Here is a 22,485-nt window from a genome sequence, read left to right as displayed (position 1 = left end):
GAAAATGTATAGAAGTGAGTAGAAGCTGAATTTCAGGTGGCAGAAAAGAGATGTTGAGTAGTAAGACATGAGAAGTGAGAGCAAGAACAGAACAGTCTTTCACAAGACTTAACAACAAGGGGAAAGAGAGATGAGGCAGTGGCAGAAATGAATGGCAACAGGAAAAATCTGACATGAGGAAGGTGTAAATGATGGAGGAATATACCAGAGGAGAATGACAGGGACACTTATGGAAAACAGGAGGGCTGATCTTAAATAAGAAAAAGCATGTACAGATAGCGAGCAAGAACCTACTGGATAGCTCATGGAACTCTGCTCAGTGTTGTGCAGTGCCCTGGATGGGAGGGGAGTTTGGGGGGAGAATGGATACATGTGTATGTGTATGGCTGGGTCCCTTCTCTGTTCACAACATTGTTTGTTAATTGGTAAAATACCCCAATGCAAAATTTAAAAAAAATTTTTTAAACTTTATAAAAAATATCCCACATAGATCCCCAAACAAGAAAAACACCTAAAAATAAAAGAATTTTCATCACAGAATTTTATGGATTACAAAGAATAAGGGTGGAAACTGCTATTGATACAGAGCTATATAGATACTGGAAAAAGGCATAGCTTTGACTACACAGACCTTTGTTGGCAAAGTAATGTCTCATAATGACAGATGGAGGGACAAAGACAATGAGGGAGATTCAAAGAGACAAGTTCTTTCTTTTTATGTGGTAGTAGCCTTATTTAAAGAAGGAAGGGGCTTCTAGGTGGCTCAATGGTAAATAATCTGCCTGCTATTGCAGGAGACAGGAGTTCATGCAGGAGACATGCTTGGGAAGATCCCCTGAAGAAGGAAAAGGCAACTGACTCCAGTATTCTTGCCTGAGAAATCCCATGGACAGAGGAGCCTGGCAGGCTGCTGTCCAAGGAGTTGCAAAGGGTCAGACATGATTTAGCAACTCAGCGTGCATGCACAAAGAAGGAAAGGTTAGTACAAGTGATGTATGTAGGTAAAGAGAGAAATGTCCTATCAAGAAACAGTAATGACAGCTCCTGAGAAGATAGTAAGCATGTATGTGCTAAGTTATTTCACTGGTGCCCAACTCGGCAACCTACCAGGCTCCTCTGTCCATAGAATTCCCCAGGCAATAAGACTGGAGTGGGTTGTGGTACCCTCCTCCAGGGGATCTTCCTGACCCAGGGATCAGACTTGCATCTCTTGCATCTCCTGCTTTGGCAGGCAGATTCTTTACCACTAGCACCAGCTGGGAAGCCAATAGTAAGCATAGGACCTATAAAACTATGATGGCAACAAACAAGGGTATGTTATATATATAATAATATATATCAATATATTCCCCAGTAGAGTTCAAATCACTATTAGTTATAAGAAAAGGGACAAGGAGGTAAATATACTAATTTAAGGAGCTACTAATGACTACCCATTTGCCAGTGGTAGGAGCATATTCCTTTTATATATATTAAAAATAGTTTTGTTTCCTTCTGGGTAAAAGATTAAATAAATATGGCTTGGATAAAATTAGTAAATTAGAGATTGTGTCCTTTTCTTAAAGAAGAATAAATGAAACAATATATAATCATGAAAAATAAATGTTGATATATTCAAATTCCATTGTTCTCACCAATTCGAGTGATTTTATTATGTGAAAGTTCAAGACTTTGGATATTAGTGCAGCCATCCAAACCATGAAGAGAAGTCAACTGATTTTTATTAAGAAGAACAATGCAGAGATTTTCCAAATTTTCACAGTTGATAGTCTCAATATGGTTTTCCTAAAACAAAGAACAAATGTAATTAGTTTTATCTCAATGGCTTACTAATGAAACATTTAAAGCTTGTAGAAAAGAAAACAGATGATATATTTGAATTTAAATCATTATCTGAATCCCTAACTTTTAAGACAACTATGTAAAGAAATGCAAAAAAGCAAAATGGCTGTCTGGGGAGGCCTTACAAATAGCTGTGAAAAGAAGAGAAGCGAAAAGCAAAGGAGCAAAGGAAAGATATAAACATCTGAATGCAGAGTTCCAAAGAATAGCAAGAAGAGATAAGAAAGCCTTCTTTAGCGATCAGTGCAAAGAAATAGAGGAAAACAACAGAATGGGAAAGACTAGGGATCTCTTCAAGAAAATCAGAGATACCAAAGGAACATTTCATGCAAAGATGAGCTTGATAAAGGACAGAAATGGTATGGACCTAACAGAAGCAGAAGATATTAAGAAGAGATGGCAAGAATACACAGAAGAACTGTACAAAAAAGATCTTTACAAGCCAGATAATCATGATGGTGTGATCACTGACCTAGAGCCAGACATCCTGGAATGTGAAGTCAAGTGGGCCTTAGAAAGCATCACTACGAACAAAGCTAGTGGAGGTGATGGAATTCCGGTTGAGCTATTCCAAATCCTAAAAGATGATGCTGTGAAAGTGCTGCACTCAATATGCCAGCAAATTTGGAAAACTCAGCAGTGGCCACAGGACTGGAAAAGGTCAGTTTTCATTCCAATCCCAAAGAAAGGCAATGCCAAAGAATGCTCAAACTACCACACAATTGCACTTATCTCACACGCTAGTAAAGTAATGCTCAAAATTCTCCAAGCCAGGCTTTAGCAATATACGAACTGTGAACTTCCTGATGTTCAATCTGGTTTTAGAAAAGGCAGAGGAACCAGAGATCAAATTGCCAACATCTGCTGGATCATGGAAAAAGCAAGAGAGTTACAGAAAAACATCTATTTCTGCTTTATTAACTATGCCAAAGCCTTTGACTGTGTGGATCACAATAAACTGTGGAAAATTCTGAAAGAGATGGAAATACCAGACCACCTGATCTGCCTCTTGAGAAATCTGTATGCAGGTCAGGAAGCAACAGTTAGAACTGGACATGGAACAACAGACTGGTTCCAAATAGGAAAAGGCATTCGACAAGGCTGTATATCGTCACCCTGTTTATTTAACTTACATGTAGAGTACATCATGAGAAACGCTGGACTAGAAGAAACACAAACTGGAATCAAGATTGCCGGGAGAAATATCAATAACCTCAGATATGCAGATGACACCACCCTTATGGCAGAAAGTGAAGAGGAACTAAAAAGCCTCTCGATGAAAGTGAAAGTGGAGAGTGGAAAAGTTGGCTTAAATGTTGAGGCTTAAACCTCAACATTCAGAAAACGAAGATCATGGCATCTGGTCCCATCCCTTCATGGGAAATAGATGGGGAAACAGTCGAAACAGTGTCAGGCTTTATTTTTCTGGGCTCCAAAATCACTACAGATGGTGACTGCAGCCATGAAATTAAAAGATGCTTACTCCTTGGAAGGAAAGTTATGACCAACCTAGATAACATATTCAAAAGCAGAGACATTACTTTGCCAACAAAGGTTCGTCTAGTCAAGGCTATGGTTTTTCCTGTGGTCATGTATGGATGTGAGAGTTGGACTGTAAAGAAGGCTGAGTGCCAAAGAATTGATGCTTTTGAACTGTGGTGTTGGAGAAGACTCTTGAGAGTCCCTTGGACTGCAAGGAGATCCAACCAGTCCATTCTGAAGGAGATCAGCCCTGGGATTTCTTTGGAAGGAATGATGCTGAAGCTGAAACTCCAGTACTTTGGCCACCTCATGCGAAGAGTTGACTCACTGGAAAAGACTCTGATGCTGGGAGGGATTGGGGGCAGGAGGAGAAGGGGATGACAGAGGATGAGATGGCTGGATGGCATCACTGACTCGATGGACGTGAGTCTGAGTGAACTCCGGGAGTTGGTGATGGACAGGGAGGCCTGGCGTGCTGCGATTCATGGGGTCGCAAAGAGTTGGACATGACTGAGCGACTGATCTGATCTGATCTGATGTAGAATGTTATACTATCTGAATGAAAATATTAGGCAATCAAATAATTAACTGATTTAAACTTATTAATAATCTTTTAAAATAGAGAAAATATTGAGGACCAATAACAAAACATTTCAGACTATCTGAACAAGAGTGAACGATTTGGTCACAGTTGCTAACAAACTTACTTTAAAGAAATCAAACATTGAAAAATTTGAAATCTACCCATTTCCCTTCCTCAGTTTCTTTTGCTACGTCAATACCATGAATTAGGTATGTATCTTATACGCAAATTTATACTTTTACTAAATATACATATCTCTGCAATACAGAATATTGGTCTCAAGGTCAAGATCATATGTCAGGGATACAACAGCATTCTCTTTTTTAAGACTTCAGAAAAATAAAGTGAATGTTTGAAAGTGAAAGTTGCTCAGTTGTGTCAGACTCTTTGTGACCCCATGGACTATACAGTTCATGGAATTCTGCAGACCAGAATACTGGAGTGGGTAGCCTTTCCCTTGTCCAGGAGATCTTCCCAACCCAGGAATTGAATCTAGGTCTCCCGCGTTGCAGGTGGATTCTTTACCAGTTGAGCCACAAAGGAAGCTCTCAAAAAGATAAATGGGCTTTTAAGAATCTTAATGGTATAGTCTCACAACACTCTCTCAAAAATATCTATGAGTATAGTCTTTGTTAACTGGAGTAAACTTAATAAGCATAGGAAACAAAATGTTTGAAAAGAAAATCATATTGGTGGAAGCAGTGTCAGTCTGAACTGAAAAGAATCAAAAATAAAATGTAACTCTAGCATCCTGCCCCCAATCTTCTATAAGAAAGAAAGAGATTGAAAAAAATTCTCAGCTGCAATGCAAAAGAAGGTATGCCTTGAGAATGGACTTAAAAGACTATTGGGCAGAACCAAGAGTCATAGAGAATTATTCCCATGGAGCAGAACCAAGACCTTACTAAGAACGAATGCTACATTCTTAGCTATGGACTAAGGACTGCCATGAGCTTCTTGTTCTCTCCCATACTGAAGGATAAGGACTCTTGTAATTAACTAAGTCTTGGCTGTCTCATGCGAAGAGTTGACTCACTGGAAAAGACTCTGATGCTGGAAGGGATTGGGGGCAGGAGAAGAAGGGGACGACAGAGGATGAGATGGCTGGATGGCATCACTGACTCAATGGACGTGAGTCTGGGTGAACTCTGGGAGTCGATGATGGACAGGGAGGCCTGGCGTGCTATGATTCATGGGGTCGCAAAAGTCGGACACGACTGAGCAACTGAACTGAACTGAACTGGCTGTCTCACCACCATGCATGGGTGTGGGGGAGTGAAAGAAGACTACCTTTCCCTTAACTTTATAGACCTCTGAGTTGAAAGAACTCTCTCTGAGCAGATCATCTCCACTTGGATTTGATTCAGATAAGAAGATTCTGTGCTTCAATTCCAAGTCTGATGTCATAAGTTTATAAGACTCAGGGGTCTTTGGGACATGAGTCCTTTTGCATGTGGGAAAGATATGACTCATTAGGAACCAGAAAGCAGATTGCAGTAGATTATTATTTTGTAAGCAGTTTCCTATAAACTTCACAACCAATATTTACACATACTCACAGTCCGCTCCTACTTGAAATGAAAGTTTAGTGAATAGAACATAAGCTAGTATGATGCAGGCAGATGCTTGCTAAGCCCTAATATTGAAGACTGTCTTTTTGGAAAGCTCACCCTGTAAAGATGCCCAAGGTGGTGGGAGGGGACAGAGAGAGACATACAGAGGGAGGGAAATTTCAACCTTCCAGTGCCAGACATATCAAAGAATGTATTTGGACATTCCAGCCCCAACTGCAAAGTACATCAGACATCTAGGCAACACAGTATGAGACAGATAGAATGCCCAGAATAAGTCTTGCCTCAATTCATGGCCCACAGAAGTAGAGTAAAATAAAATGGCTGCTTTTTTTGTTTTTAACTTATTAAATAATGTGGTCATTTGTTATGCAACAAAAAGTAACAAAACAATAACTCTGTCACCTACGAATGAAGATAATTCCCCAGGTCATAGCACCTAAGCATCTTTCCTATATGGCTCTCACAAATGTTGGCCCTTGATCTCTCTAGACCCTGAGTTACAGGCTATTTTATTAAATGTTTCTTCAAAATTGTCACTTCTTAAATGTACACCTGAATCTGTTTTACATTTTATTATAAAATAAATAATGATAACATAGGACACACCTGTGCATCAATGTACTTCAATCTTTTGCAGTTACTCAGACTGTTCAAGGAAGTTAATCCACAGCGTCGAAGAGACAGAAACTGAAGATTTGGACACTCAGCCAGTGTAGAGAGACTACAGCCTGGCAAATCTTGAAATGTTATTGTTGCAACCTAGAGAATTAAAAAAAAATCAGAGCATATCATTATCTAAATATAATGAAGACAAACTATATTAACCTTGAAAAATTGTTTTAAATTTTTCGTCTAAAAAAAAGTAATGCTATATATTGAAACCCACTTTTATTAACAACTCAATTTCATTTAAGCTATCTGGCCATTTTACCACATTTCTTCCCCTCATAGAATGTAATCTATAAATATATGTAATCATTCATGACCAACTCAAGTTCAAAGGTAATAAACATAGAAGCAATAATAATATAATCATTCATTAGTTTACTCCTTGACTTTTCATCAAATCCATTTTCCTGTTCTTCATGTCTCTTGGCATTATTTTCAGGACTGCACTATTTAACCATTTAAGATCTGTGTTTGACAGTATCTTTGGGATACCTGGATAGTATCAGAAGCCATAACAGACCAGGAACAGATTTTAAAACCAACCTGCCATATTTCAACTAGAATAGCTCAACTCTCTTCTAAAAATGAAGCAAGTTTAACTGAGAAGAGATATTACAGAACTTGTAATAAGTAGAAACATGCAAAAGTAACTGAACTATGCAATAAAAACAACATTCTATTATGCTTCTGTATTATAAAAGTATGAACCATCCTTTACTATTGAATAATGTAATATACCCAGATCATATAGAATCTGCAGTGTAACAAATCATGAATACTTATTATCATACATTTATAACATTTCCTATTATTGAGATATTACCGTGCACTCACTACTTCATGAAGCTTTTTTCCTAAGAAATTTTTCTCTTTTTAAGTCTTTTCAACTAAAGAAAATTCATCAAAGAATGTATTGAACTTTATGGTAGGTATATTAAGGACTACACTTATAGTTCTATGAGAACATATCAGATATAAATATTTTGAGATTACTGACAAGCATTCCATGTATTAAACTCAGGATCTCTCACCTAAGTAAACTTGGCACAGTAATAATGTAATGATGTGTTGCTTCTTCACTATAATTGAGTCTATGCACTGAAATAAATATATAAACTAAATTGCTTTATAGTAAGAATACTTTCATATTGCCACATTGGGTGTCCTAAGGGCAGATTTCCTATGTACCGAACAACAATTTAAAAATTAGTAGCTTTATAGTGTATACTAGCATATATACTAGGGTATAACACGTGCAAAAGAAATTTTAAGTGTTTCATTGAAATTGAAAGCATTATTACTTCAAAAAAAGCTGGGGAAAGCATAAAATTCTTAAGTGTGCAACTCCTCTTCATGTGGAAATTTCCTGTGCAATAAAGTTTTACATTTACATATTTGTGTAAGTGAATGGGAAGATCATACATTCATGGAAACAGAAAGAAGGGATTTGTCTACCCCTTTCTTTAAGTAGCAAAAGCAATATCTGGTATTTGTTAAACACTTGGTGAATGAATTTTCTAGTTTCAAAATGACTTTAGGAATTTCTCAATTACCAATAATCTAAAACAACTTTTGAAACAAATTTCTTTTTTATAACTTTTCAGAAAGAAACATATTTACCTACCTGTGTCAGGATAACTGCTGTGTAATGTCCCTATAATTTGTCCAAAGGAGATACCATAAATTCTATAATTAGAAAACTGATTCTACATTAAAAAACTAAACACACTAGAATCGAACACTTAAAAACTGAAAACCCTACAGCTGCAGCTTTATAGTAACAAATGCTATTCTACCATTTATATTCTCCTGCCCAATTTAATAATATACTGTTTTGTTGTTGGTGTTGCTCAGTTGCTCAGTTGTGTCCAACTCTTTGCAAGCCCGTGGACCAGCACACCAGGCTGCCCTGTCCTTCAGCATCTCCCAGAGTTTGCTCAAACTCATCTCCATTGAGTCAGTGATGCCATCCAACCATCTCATCCTCTGTCATCCCCTTCTCCTCCTGCCCTCAATCTTTCCCAGCATCAGGGTCTTTTCCAATGAGTTGGCTCTTCACATCATGTGGCCAAAGTATTGGAGCTTCAGCTTCAGCATCAGTCCTCCAATGATCAGGACCGATTTCCTTTAGGATGGACTGGTTTGATGTCCTTGCAGTCCAAGGGACTCTCAAGAGTCTTCTCCAACACCACAGTTCAAAAGCATCAATTCTTCGGTGCTCAGCTTTCTTTATGGTCCAACTCTCACATCCATACATGACTACTGGAAAAACCATAGCTTTTACTAGATGGACCTTTGTTAGCAGAGTGATGAGTCTTTTTTTTAGTACACTGTCTAGATTTGTCATAGCTTTTCTTCCAAGGAGCAAGAGTCTTTTAATCTCATGGCTGCAGTCACCTTCAGCAGTGATTTTGGAGCCCAGGAAAATAAAGTCTGTCACTGTTTCCATTGTTTCCCCATCTATTTGCCATGAAGTGATGGGACCAGATGGCATTATCTTAGTTTTTTGAATGTTGAGTTTTAAGCTAGCTTTTTCACTCTCCTCTTCCACCTTCATCAAAAGGCTCTTTGCTGCTGCTGCTGCTGCTGCTGCTGCTAAGTTGCTTCAATCGTGTCTGACTCTGTGCAGCCCCACAGACGGCAGCCCACCAGGCTCTGCCGTCCCTGGGATTCTCCAGGCAAGAACACTGGAGTGGGTTGCCATTTCCTTCTCCAATGCATGAAAGTGAAAAGTGAAAGTGAAGTTGCTCAGTAAGTGTCCGACTCTTCGTGACCCCATCGACTACAGCCTACCAGGCTCCTCCATCCATGGGATTTTCCAGGCAAGAGTACTGGAGTGGGTTGCCACTGCCTTCTCTGAAGAGGCTCTTTAGTTCCTCTTCATTTTATGCCATAAGGGTGGTGTCATCTATATATCTGAGGTTATTGGTATTCCTCCCAGCAATTTGATTCCAGCTTGTGCTTCATCCAGCTTGGTATTTTGCATGATGTACTCTGCATAGAAGTTAAATAAGCAGGGTGAAATATACAGCCTTGACATATTCATTTCCCCTTTTAAACTAGTCTGTTGTTCCATGTCCAGTTCTAACTGCTGCTTCTTCACCTGCATACAGGTTTCTCAGCAGGCAGGTAAGGGGGCCTGGTGTTCCCATCTTTTGAAGAATTTTTCAGTTTGTTGTGGTCCACACAGTCAAAGGCTTTAGCATAGTCATTGAAGCAGAAGTAGATGTGTCCCTGGAGTTCTCTTGCTTTTTCTATGATCCAACAGATTTAGGCAATTTGATCTCTGGTCCCTCTGCCTTTTCTAAACCCAGCTTGAAAATGTGGAAGTTCTTGGTTCATGTACTGTTGAAGCCTAGCTTGAAGGATTTTGAACACTACTTTACAAGCACATAAACACAATTAAGTTCTAGTTATAATGTGGCAAGCTCTCTAATTGCAGTATAGGAGTGATAGCTGCTGCAGTGTACTTGCCGATGGTGTCTACTTTTGAATATGCAGTATTTCTTGGTATTTCCTCCTCCCTTGTACTGAACATTTAAACATTTTCTGGGACTTCCCTGGTGGTCCAGTGGTTCAGAATCCACCCTGCAATGCAGGGGATACTGGTTTAATCCCCGGTCCAGGAAGATCCCACATGCCATGGGGCAACTAAGCCCCCAAAGTGGCAACTACTGAGCCCCCACATCACAACTACTTAAGCATGTGCACCTAGAGACCAAGCTCCAAAACAAGAGAAGCCACAGCAATGAGAAGCCTGTGCCCCACAACTACAGAGCAGCCCCTTCTCGCTGCAGCCAGAGAAAAGCCCGTGTGCAGCAACGAAGACCCAGTGTCAAAAATAAGTTAAGTTAAATTAAAAAAATTTCCTCATGATACAGCAATGTATATTCTGTTGTACTCTAGATTTTCCCAAACATATGAGATCAAATAAACTTTTACACTAATAATTTTGATTGTTGTTAATTTAGTTGCTAAGTCATGGCCAACTCTTTTGTGACCCCCATGGACGGTAGTCTCCCAGGCTCCTCTGTCCAAGGGATTTCCCAGGCAAGAAAATTAAAACTGAAGTGGGTTGCCATTTCCTCCTTCTGGGGATCTTCCTGACCCAGGGATTGAAACCACGTCTCCTGCATTGGCAGGCAGATTCTTTACCACTGAGCCACCAGGGAAGTTCAATCATTTTGATACATGCATGAAAATAATCACACAAATAAAATTGCTTTATGCTCTAAAAATTAAGGTCAATATAGAATTAATGCCCATAGGTATTCATCAGTGTATGATCAGCCTGATAAAAGAGCAACTGGGGCATAGTAAATGGTCACTAAATGCTTCTCAAATAACTGAACAAATGCATTATCTTAGCCCTGTGGAAAAACTAAAATATTTATAACATTCATAGTTGTGTTCCCATATTACCGAAGGGTAATATAAAAATATTTGGAAAACTAATATTTTTGGTCTCTTATGAGGTAGATCAGACAGTTAAGTGTCTACCTGCAATGCAGAAGATCTGGGTTCTATCCCTGGGTTGGGAAGATCCCCTGGAGAAGGAAATGGCAACCCACTCCAGTTCTTTTGCCTGGAAAATTCCGTGGATGGAGGAGCCTGGTAGGTTTCACTTTACATCATGACTTAAAAATGAACTGTCTCATAGAACCTAGTGAAAGTCACTCAGTCGTGTCCGACTCTTTGAGACCCCAAGGACTATAAATCCATGGAATTCTCCAGGCCAGAATACTGGAGTGGGTAGCCCTTCCCTTCTCCAGGGGATCTTTCCAACCCAGAGATCGAACCCAAGTCTCGGGCACTGCAGGCAGATTCTTTACCAGCTGAGCTACAAGGGAAGCCCAAAACAGTCCATGGAATTCTCCAAGCCAGAATATTGGAGTGGGTAGACTTGCCCTTCTCCAGAGGATCTTCCCAACCCAGGAACTGAACCGGGGTCTCCCGGATTGCAGGCGAATTCTTTACCAACCGAGCAACCTAAGACTCATTCATTACATCTTGATAAAATATCACAAATTAGTTTTCCACTTAATCATCTATATTTCCCCTAAATCCTTGACAGTTTTGATAAATAAAATGACCTAAAAGAGCCACGTATTTTTTACAGAGTTCACTCTCAATTGCACTTGAGCAATTCAACCCAAGCAGTGTCACGCATCTACGGTAAACTGTAACTACCAAAGTAACAGGAGCAATGAGTGTTATGCTTTGTGTTAACAAATTTGTGATTGTGCCACAATCTCAAATCTATTCAACCTGGAGAAATAATATTGTTTAAAAAATCAGCTGCAAAGAGACTGAATCTGAGGTATGATTAGTGGCTTAAATGAACGAGAATATAACTTCAACTAAGTCATGCACCATCACACCACCACTTAATTACAGTCTTCCTTGAATGAAGTGAGACATTCTGACCTAAAAGTTAATCAGCCCCTAAAATGTTATCGTCATCCATGCCGTATTGTAAAGCCACAGAAAACAATCCTTAAGCTATACTCCTTTTTTCAGTGGTTATTTAAGGCTAGTTACCATTAGTAGCAAAATACTCAAAACAAAAATGAATTAGTTAAAGCATTCTGCTAGGGGAAAAAAAAAATGTTAGTTGTCAATAATCACTGCTCTTCAGTCATATCCTTCTGGAGTACTATTCCATATAGTAGATGATTCAGCATTTTCCACGTTCTGACTTATTTGATGAAATAGGTAATCATAAGTCCACTGCCATTCTCTTCAGATGTTTGAGACCCACATTTGACAATGACTATTATATACGTTACAAGCCCAAGACCAAATTCTTCACATACAGTATTTGAAAACTCAACAATCCTATAGAGTAGGTATTTCTCTTCCCAGTTTCCAGAAAGAGCAAGGTGACACAGCCAGTAAATGGCAGAAAGAAAATATGAACCCTGATCTCATTTGATACATTAGAAATAAAAATCCACAGTAACGTATTTATTTGTTTAATGCCTTTTTGCCTTCCAAAGTCAGAAGCGTGAGGGCAAAGACAAGTTTGTTTCTGTCCCTTTAATCTAACAATAAATATGGACTTGATCATATGGGATAGATGAATATTTGCTGAGTGAATGAATAAAACAATGTATACATATTAACATTAATGTTTCCCTTTCTAGGTATCTTGCCTATATCAAGAAATCAAATAAATTTTATATTTTGAGCTTAAGGCCTAACTATGTGTATTTTAATCTTAAATCTTTAATCTTAAATCCCTTCTCAGTTCAATTCAGTTCAGTTCAGTCTCTCAGTCGTGTCGGACTCTTTGCGACCCCATGAATCGCAGCACGCCAGGTCTCCCTGTCCATCACCAACTCCTGGAGTTCACTCAAATTCACGTCCATCGAGTTGGTGATGCCATCCAGCCATCTCATCCTCTGTTGTCCCCTTCTCCTCCTGCTCCTAATCCCTCCCAGCACCAGAGTCTTTTCCAATGAGTCAACTCTTCGCATGAGGTGGCCAAAGTACTGGAGTTTCAGCTTTAGCATCATTCCTTCCAAGGAACACCCAGGGCTGATCTCCTTTAGAATAGGCTGGTTGGATCTCCTTGCAGTACAAGGAACTCTCAAGAGTCTTCTCCAACACCACAGTTCAAAAGCATCAATTCTTTGGCGCTCAGCTTTCTTCACAGTCCAACTCTCACATCCATACACGACCACTGGAAAAACCATAGCCTTGACTAGATGGACCTTTGTTGGCAAAGTAGTCTCTACTTTTTAATATGCTGTCTAGGTTGGTCATAACTTTTCTTCCAAGGAGTAAGTGTCTTTTAATTTCATGGCTGCAGTCACCATCTGCAGTGATTTTGGAGCCCCCCAAAATAAAGCCTGACACTGTTTCCACCGTTTCCCCATCTATTTCCCATGAAGTGATGGGACCAGATGCCATGATCTTCATTTTCTGAATGTTGAGCTTTAAGCCAACTTTTTCAGTCTCCTTTTTCACTTTCATCAAGAGGCTTTTTCTCTTCATTTTCTGTCATAAGGGTGGTGTCATCTGCATATCTGAGGTTATTGATATTTCTTTCCTGTTTTTCTACACATATGTTTATTTCTATCTTATTTTTGATTGAAGCTATGTTTTAACAAGCATAGTAAATTAGTAGCATTTGGTTAGAGCTACTTTAAATTTCGGGTTTCCCTGGTGGTTCAGAGGTTAAAGCGTCTGCCCGCAATGCGGGAGACCTGGGTTCGATCCCTGGATCAGGAAGATCCCCTGGAGAAGGCAATGGCAACCCATTCCAGTATTCTTGCCTAGAGAATCCCATGGACGGAGGAGCCATGTACCATGTTTATATAGCGCATGACTAAATTACAAAAGGAGCCACTAGGTGGTGCTGTGTTCCAGGACTAAAACAAACTAGCTCCAAGCTGAGTATCAATCTACAAATTTTCTACTCTAATTCAACTCTACTTTCCCAGATGACTCCATTCTTAGAAGCCTAATAATGCTATAGGCCCCTCGAAAATAGGTTTCAAGATATAAATCAAAGCTCTTCATAGTGCCTTACTGAAGACGATGCACTGGATAGTTTTAATTGAGGAGATCGTTTAGGTACAACTCTTCTCAAATAGGATAAGTATTTCATTAGTAACTTCATTGACTGAGAAAATTCTTGGATACAAAAAAAAGAAGACTCTGAGAAACAAAGAACATATTAGTGATTACCAGTGGGGAGAGGAAAGGGGGGAGTAAGTAAGTAAGTAAGCTACAAGGATTTGTTGTACAATACAGGGAATATAACCAATATATTATAATAACCATAAATGGAGTATAACCTTTAAAAATTATGAGTTACTATATTGTACACCTGTAACCTTTTGTACATCAACTGGTGGGCTGCTGTCTGTGGGGTCGCATAGAGTTGGACACGACTGAAGCAACTTGGCAGCAGCAGCATACTTCGATTAAAAATAAAATCTGCCTTATATAAAGATTTTTGAAGTTACATTTTAGAGAACCAATTAAAATTCAGTATGTTAAAAGTATTATAAAATACCTGCTGTAAAGTATCCCAAGGACCACACCGAAGAATTTCTAGTGGATTCAAAGGGGGCATCGTGTTGACTGGGCATTTTATAATTCTCCTTCTTTTAACAATTTTCTTCTGTTGATTTTGCTTGAAAATTTCAAACCAGGGTTTAAATGATGTTATCCAAGCTAGCCTCTTTTCTTCAATAGAAGACAGAAGTGTTGGCTCTATAGAGCAGGCCACTATATTTTCACATTCAGCTGTATTTTCATGACATTCTTCTGGAATTTCTTGAATCTGAGACTTAAGAGAGTTTACTTCTTTAAAAACCAAACAGTTCTTTGCATTATAGCCACCCAAATCTTCACAAGGAGCATCTACAATATAGTTTTGCTTGTTTATTTTGCCTTCTACATTTATCATAGCATCATTAGTGTTAAAAACCAAGTCACTATTCAGAGCACTGCCTTTTGGGTTCTCCTCTGCTTCTTTATATTTTAAATCAATTTCTTCTTCTTGTAGTAATGTATTTCCCCCTATATCTTCAGATTTTTCTAATTTCAGTGGTACTGGTTTTTGTTTCATTGAAATCACTGAAATTTCCTTTATATTATTTTCTTCATATAATGTTCCTAACTGTCCTGATATTTCTTTTTCTACTTTTTGCATCTTATTCTGTTGGTTATCATCAACTATTTTCTGTGATTCATTGTCTTTTACTTCATCAATTTCTTGATTGTTTCCTAGTATTATTTGGGTTTCTTGTCTCATAGTCTCATTTATGGAAGGTTTCAAGACTTCCTCTTTTTGTACTTGAGACTGTAATTCTTGCGACTGGAACTGTTCTCTGACATCTTCTTTTAGATGCAGGTTTTCCAGTTGGTTTTTCTGATCTCTGTTTTCATAATTCCTTTTTTGCTTGACGAATTCTTCTGAACATTGTACTGCTAGGTTCTTTTTTTTTTCTTCCACTTTAAATATTGCCAAAATTGCTTGGCTTGACATAGATTCCTTTAATTGCACTTGGACTGATTCTTTCAATACAAGCTCTCTATCTACATTTTTTCTCTTATCTGACTCTTCAGCTAACCAAGGGGAAGCATCTTCCCACATTTTTAACTTTCCATCCCCTAGCCTTTTGGCTCCAACATCCTTATTCTTTGATGTATCCTCAATAGATAAATGTTTGGCATTATATTCTCCCATCTTTAATGCTCTACTTATTATTAGCTGTTTTCTTGTAGCTTCTCTCAATATCAATTTTTCCATCTTTAATAGTTGCTCCCTTTCTTGTCTCAGGATGTTCTTTTTTCCCATATATTCCTTTTCTCTCCTTTTCCTTCCCTCTTGCATCTGCTTTTCTATCTCTTCTTCTATTCTTTGTTTCTCCTCTAATCTTTTCCGTTTTTCTTCTTCTATCTGTCGTATTTTTGCTTCCTTTTCCTTCCACTCTTGTGCTTTCTTTTTCTTACTTTCTATTTGTTCCTTTATGATTGGGCCATATTTTTGGTAGGCCACAAATGCTTTATATTTAGCTTGAATTTTTACAGCTGCATTATGCTGCAGTTTTGACAAACGCATTTTTTCTTTTTCCTGTAGGTCTTTGAATTTTGTTCTTTCTTCTTCCATTTGTAAATGTAAGTTTCTAATAAATTCCTAAAATAAAGTAAGATATATAGTAGTTAGCATATGCTAAATGTGAAATATTACTAAAGTATCATATGTAATACAGATGAAAACAAATACTGAAACTGAAATCATAATAGAATCAATAGAAAATTTACTTAGAGGAACTAAAGTAATTTATTTAAAAGGGCATATTGATTTTTTAAAATATTTAGGAACTTCTATCAATTTAGTAAGCTGATACTCTAATATTAAGACTGTACTTGAAATTGGGGAATTGAGGAATTCTTTGATGATAGAAAGCATATGCAGTCAGAAGGACACAGAGAAAAGGCAAGAAAAGCCAAAATCTAAAATTTGTGTAGGAGAAAAGGACTTCAAACTTTATAAGACGGGTGTTCTGATAAAAGAGACCCCTAGAGCGAGCAGCACAGGGACTGCAGAAACGGAATGATTTTTAAGTTATAGTATAAGGAAGGTGAGGTAGTAGATACACATTAGTCTAGTTATATATCTTATCCTGTCTATTAGGAGAGCTGATAAGCCCATAAAGCACTAAGTGAAGTAATCCAGAGTTGGGTGAGAATATCATTGTCACTAAACTCCTAAAACAGAAGTAAACAGATCAACAAAATTGGGCAAATATGCCGGGAGCCAGCTGAGGAGCTCTGCCTGTGGCAAAGGTCATGAGGAAGGAGTCTCGGCATACGCAAAGGCAAGATCGAGCCTCAGGAGTCCCTCTGGAAGTTCTCGAGCATCTATCCCCAAAACCAGAGTCTGCCTACTTTCTGCTTTGTGCTTTCACCTACACCTCTGACTTTACGGGGGCTGTCCCCCACTACCTCTCTCTGAAAAAAGAGTTAACTTACAGCTCCAGTTAATAATTCCTGAGTGTGACAGTGTTTCAACCTACAAACTCCTTTGGAAGTCCTCTAGCCTGCCTGAATAGGTTTTTCCGGCCAATTGTGATTGTTCAGAGCCTCCCAACTGTGAGAGGCATGAGGTGTTCTAAACTGTCTAAATACAGATTCCTTTGAGCAGTTAAAAGATTGATTAGAAATTGTATTGGTGAAGGGTTTTTCACTTGTTGGGCCAATGTTTGCTGCTAAGTTTCCATATCCCTTACCTGCTGTGTCCCTGGCAGTGTATTGATTAATATAATTGGTGTAAGTAGTAGCTTTAATGTTTGTAACCTGGGACCCTTGAGTTAATTCTTTTTCTTGTTATAGCCCACCACACCTTTGCTCTGTAGGAATGCAACTTTATCTAATGCTTTTGGAGGGTGGCGCCTGACTAATCACCTTTAGAGAAAAATAAGATTTCTGAAGAAAGGGTCTTAAGATGTTAACAGGCCTCCGGGCCAGAAGATGATGCAAATCACCTAAGCTTTTGCATATGATAAGTTTGCAGGAAGAAAGCCTGGCTTGCTGCATGACTCTACCCCTTCCCCCATTATCCTCTATGCATAACTTAAGGTATAAAACTACTTTGGAAAATAAAGTGCGGGCCTTGTTCACCGAAACTTGGTCTCCCCATGTCGTTCTTTCTCTCACCTTCTGGCTGAATTATTCAGCCTCTTTTCTCCACTGAATTTCCTCACTGAGCTATCCTTATTTCAGCCTCATTTCTCCACTCAATTTCCTCACTGAGCTATCCTTATTTAACCACTCTTTATATCTTTAATTAACATTTGAATAAGCTGTTGTTTCCTGATCGCCGTAGCCATCTCCCCTTCGAATTCCCTGGATCCACCGGGGCTGGACCCCAGCACAAATATTTAGAAAAACTAACACAAATGATGTGAAGTGACAAAAATGCTTCAATAAGCAAAAGGAAGGTCCAATTTCTGAGAAAACTATTTAAGTAAAAGCTAAAGATATGTTTAAGAAAAAATGTTTAAATAAGAATCTCATATAAAAAATGAAATGCAAGTGCCCAAATAAAAATATATGACTCACTCAAACAAACAAAAATCATGATAAAATTGTTGAATAGCTAAATGCCTAAACAAAACTTCAAAATTAGATGTTTCCCAAAACAATATACAAAACACAAAGTTATGAAATATACGACATTCAGGTGTAAAGGCAATCAACACAGAAACTTCAACATATGACTAACCGGAGTTCCAAAATAAAAAAACTGAGAAAAACTGAAGAGAAGAGAATCATAGAAAAATGTTTTCTAAACCAAAAACAAAGGCCTTCAGATGAGTCCATTTCACACACACACACACACACTCACACTCACACACACACACACACAGTGATGGCTCATATAGTAAACACTAACAATATTTCAGAACACTAAGGAATATAAGCTCTATGAAGGCAGGGATTATTTCTGTTTTATTCACTGCTGTATCCTAAGTACTCATAGAGAGGTACCTACCTGGCACACAGTAGAAAACCAGCAAATATGTGTGGATGAATGCAAAAAGTGAAAAATCTTAAAGCTTCAAAAGAACTTAATAAACGAGCATCAGATTTGCGATCAAAGACGGCACGTGCTTTGTGTTTGCTTAGTCGCTCAATCATGTCTGACTCTTTTGAGACACTATGGACTGTAGCCCACCAGGTTCCTCTGTGCTTGGGGATTCTCCAGGTAAGAATACTGGAGTGGGTTGCCAAGGCCTCCTCCAGGGGATCTGCCCAATGCAGGACTGAACCCAGGTCTCCCATGTTGCAGGTGGATTCTTTACCAGCTGAGCCACAGGGGAAGCCCAGAGATGGCATGTGCAAAAATAAACATGTAATGGAGTTATATCTTTAAACTGCTAAAACTAAATTGTAATAAACCTCCATTCTGCATCCAAGAAAACTAATCATTCAGTTTTAAAAGCAAAATAAAAACATTTTCAATTGTGCAAACATTGAGAAAATTTCCTGTCCAAAAGTATATTTTTGGCAAGTGTTTAGCTGTATACTCCAAGAAAGGAAAACTGAGTCCAGAAAGCAGAGGAAGACTGAGGATTCAAAGAACACTAATCAGAGAGAGCAAGGAGATCAAGCCAGTCCATCCTAAAGGAAATCAACCCTAAATAAGGACTGATGATGAGGACGAAGCTCCAATACTTTGGCCACCTGACATGAAGAGTCAACTCATTGGAAAAGACCCTGATGCTGGGAAAGATTGAGGGCAGGAGAAGGGAGCAACTGAGGATGAGATGGTCGGATGGCATCATCGACTCGATGGACATTAGTTTGAGCAAACTCAAAGAGATAGTAAAGGACAGGGAAGCCTTGCGCGCTGCAGTCCAGGGGGTCGCAAAGAGTTGGACACGGCTAAGCGACTGATGGAACAACAATGATCAAAGAAACCCTTAACACTTAGCACTTAGGTTTTTTACTCTGTCGTCGTCTTTCCATCATTTCATGTAAGGATGAACATCAGCTGCCAGTTTACTGTTGCTCCTTTTTAGGTAATGAGCCTTTTCTTTGGCTGATTTTAAGATCTTCCCTCCTTATCTCGAATTTTAATAGTTACACTATTCAATCCCCAGGTGTGATTTTCTTTGTATTGATTCAACTTGGGGATCTTTACTCATCTTTAAATGTTCAAGTTGAATTTTCTAAAACAATTTGAAACCATTTCAACTATTATCTCTTTACCCAAAGGTTCTGCCCCATTCTCTCCTTTCCTTCCAAATTACTATTATACACATTTTTAATATTTTCATTGTGTATCACATATTTCTTCTTCTCTTTTCTGTTTTCCCCAGTTTTGTCCTCTCTGTGCTTACATTTGGGCATTTTCTATTGACTTCCCTTTAGCTTCAATAATGTTCTCATCTGTTTTGTCAAATCTAATGTTAAATCTATCCACTGAAATTTTACTTTTTACACTGAACTATTCAAGTCTAGAATATATACTTTGTGCTGCTGTGTTGTGCTAAGCTGCTTCAGTTGTGTCCAACTCTTTGTGACTCTATAGACTGTAGCCAGCCAGGCTCCTTGGTCCATGGAATTTTCCAGAGAATACTGGAGAGAGCTGCCAAGCCCTCCTCCAGGGGAAGAATATATACTTGGTATTACATTAAAGATTCTAATTTTCTTTTCATATCTCCTGTTTATTTTGCTGCTATATAATAATTACGGGAATTTCATGGCTCTCCTAACGCCAACGTTTGGATTACCTGTGAGTCACTGTTGTCATTTTTTTTCTTGTCATTCATATTGAACCTGCATCTTCACATGCCTAACCAACCGTTTTATTTAGAGATGGATAGGATATGCCTACTTTTTCAGGAATGTGTTTATATAAACTTTAAAAAGAGTTGGAAAAATACAAAGAAAGGTAATATTTTTAACTACATTACAGAATTATGGGAAATTTTATCTACTTTTTATTTGCAATTACTTAAAATAATCTTATATAAAAGCTGCAGTGTAAATTAGTTAAAAATAATAAATGCGTCATCTTAAACTTAAAGGGATACTTAACACATTCAATTAGTTGCATTAAAGAAATGCAGTAACCTTTCATAACAATCCTAAATCATAATGAAATAACAGTATGTTTCCTCATACATAATGTTTCCTCAAACATAACAGTATGCTTCCTCAAACTTTAGAAGAAATTTTACATTTACAGTTTTACATAGACACATTCAATAATTGAACCAGTTTACCTTCCGTGTGAGGATATTTCATTTCAAGGAGAGTTTCTAGTGACTAAGTATTTTTAAAACTTGAGTAAATTAAATCCTATACCAATGGGCAATATTATTTTAAAATATTCACTCCAAGCATAGCAATTTATTTCAAATGGAGAATGATTATTGTGCTGCTTACAAACAATAAATACATACCGCATGCTGTTTAAATCTCTCCTTCCATATTTTCTCCTCTTTATGAAGTTCATCATTTATCTTGTCCTGTTCTTGCTGAACATATGATAATATTGAAATATGATATTCAAATATAAAAAATATTATGTTTATCTGTATGAGTCTTACCACATATATTAGTAAACAATGGTTAAAGATAATAACTCACCCAACGGCCCCCCGGTTATTAGTACTGGAATAACAATTTTAATCCCAACTTAAAATATCATAAAATGATATCTAGGTTTCCTATTAGCACATGAAGATATCTGTAATCTTGGGAAGCTGTTTTATTAATTTGAGTATATTTATTCACATAATAAAATGCACTAGCTAGAAATACTCCTGGATAATGCAAAAATTACAAATGATAATGTATGTTAAGATGGGTTTTGCATTATAGATTTTTTTTCTCTCCAAACTATTTCATTTAATTCACATAATAAATCATCTCAGAGGGTAACTGTTTTCTTTCATTAACTCATTATTAGCATCTATTTTGTTAAGGCTCTGAAAAATAAACAAAGGTCAGTAAAATATAATCCCCTTCCTCAAAAACTTTACCTTTAGTAATTCTAATATGCTATCATATGTTTACACATTACCCCAAATTTAGCAGAATAAGTTAATCACAAGATAAGAACTATAAGGATTACAGTAGGAAGAGATATAATAATTAGAGGATTATGAAAGGTTCATACAAAAGATTGCTTTTGAAATGATTTGGCTTTTAAGAGATTAAACATTTGAGGCATTTATTAAAAAGTTTTTGAACTAGGAAAATGATTACAACTCAGTTTTAGGAAAATTATAAGGTTACATTTGATAGCAGTCAGTAAAGAATATGCCGGCAATTCAGGAGACCTGGGCTTGATCCCTGGATGGGAAGATCCCCTGGAGAAGGAAATGGCAACCCACTCCAGTATTCTTGCCTGGATAATCCCATGGACAGAGGAGCCTGGCAGGCTATAGTCTACGGGGTCCCAAGAGTTGGACATGACTTAACTAAACCAACACATTTAATAAGTAAGGCAAGGAAACACTAAGGGGATCAATGAAGTAGGTATTACAGAAGTCCATGAGAGAATCAGTGAGGGCCTTCTACAGATGAGGTCACAGGAGTCAGAAGAGATGCAAACACAATGCAAATATGAAACTGCCACCAACTGCCAACTGACTGAATCAAAGGAAGTGGGAAAAGTTCTTTGGAAATTATCTCATATGAGCTGTGGGAAATTTTAATGGCATTTAAGCATGGAAATAACATTTTTTTTGGAAAATAATTATCCTTCTGACTGCACTACTGTGCATGAGTTTCCAGAATACAAGACCAAAAGTAGGTCAATTAGAGAGTATAGCAAATATTCCAAGCTAGACATTAGGACATCCTGAACTATGGGGCAGCAGTAGACATATGGATGAGACAGTGGATAATGAACTATTAGAAGGATAGGACCATAAAAGAGAGAGAAGAGTCAGAAATGGTACTCAACTTTTTAGCTTAGTCTATGATGAGAGCATGCTGCTAAGTCACTTCAGTCATGTCTGACTCTGTGCGACCCCATAGACAGCAGCCCACCAGGCCCCGCCGTCCCTGGGGTTCTCCAGGCAAGAACACTGGAGTGGGTTGCCATTTCCTTCTCCAATGCATGAAAGTGAAAAGTGAAAGTGAAGTCGCTCAGTCATGTCCGACTCTAGCGACCCCATGGACTGCAGCCTACCAGGCTCCTCTGTCCGTGGGATTTTCTAGACAAAAGTACTGGAGTGGGGTGCCATTGCCTTCTCCGATGATGAGAGGATAGCTCATCAAAATAATGACTAACGACCACCAGAGGAAGAGCATGACTCAGAAAGACAATGTATTCAGTTTTAGATCCACTAA

At 38.1% G+C, this 22,485-nt stretch overlaps 1 protein-coding gene across 5 annotated transcripts in view; it reads right to left on the bottom strand.

Moving 5' to 3' along the window:
* LRRIQ1 (leucine rich repeats and IQ motif containing 1) overlaps window positions 1-22,485 on the bottom strand; it is a 223,193-nt gene that overhangs the window by 184,768 nt on the left and 15,940 nt on the right. For all 5 annotated transcript variants that reach the window (XM_061415659.1, XM_061415661.1, XM_061415660.1 and 2 more), the window contains exons 7-10: window positions 20,586-20,660; window positions 14,177-15,805; window positions 6,088-6,240; window positions 1,635-1,785 (exon numbers count right to left, since the gene is read on the bottom strand). In XM_061415659.1, the coding sequence (XP_061271643.1) occupies window positions 1,635-1,785; window positions 6,088-6,240; window positions 14,177-15,805; window positions 20,586-20,660 (2,008 nt within the window). The remainder of the gene's footprint in view (window positions 1-1,634; window positions 1,786-6,087; window positions 6,241-14,176; window positions 15,806-20,585; window positions 20,661-22,485) is intronic.

This window comes from Bos javanicus, chromosome 5 (genome assembly GCF_032452875.1).
Source record: "Bos javanicus breed banteng chromosome 5, ARS-OSU_banteng_1.0, whole genome shotgun sequence".
Classification (NCBI taxonomy): domain Eukaryota; kingdom Metazoa; phylum Chordata; class Mammalia; order Artiodactyla; family Bovidae; genus Bos; species Bos javanicus.
The sequence above is the reverse complement of the archived record's forward strand: the minus strand, read 5'-3'. Positions and strand labels throughout refer to the sequence as shown.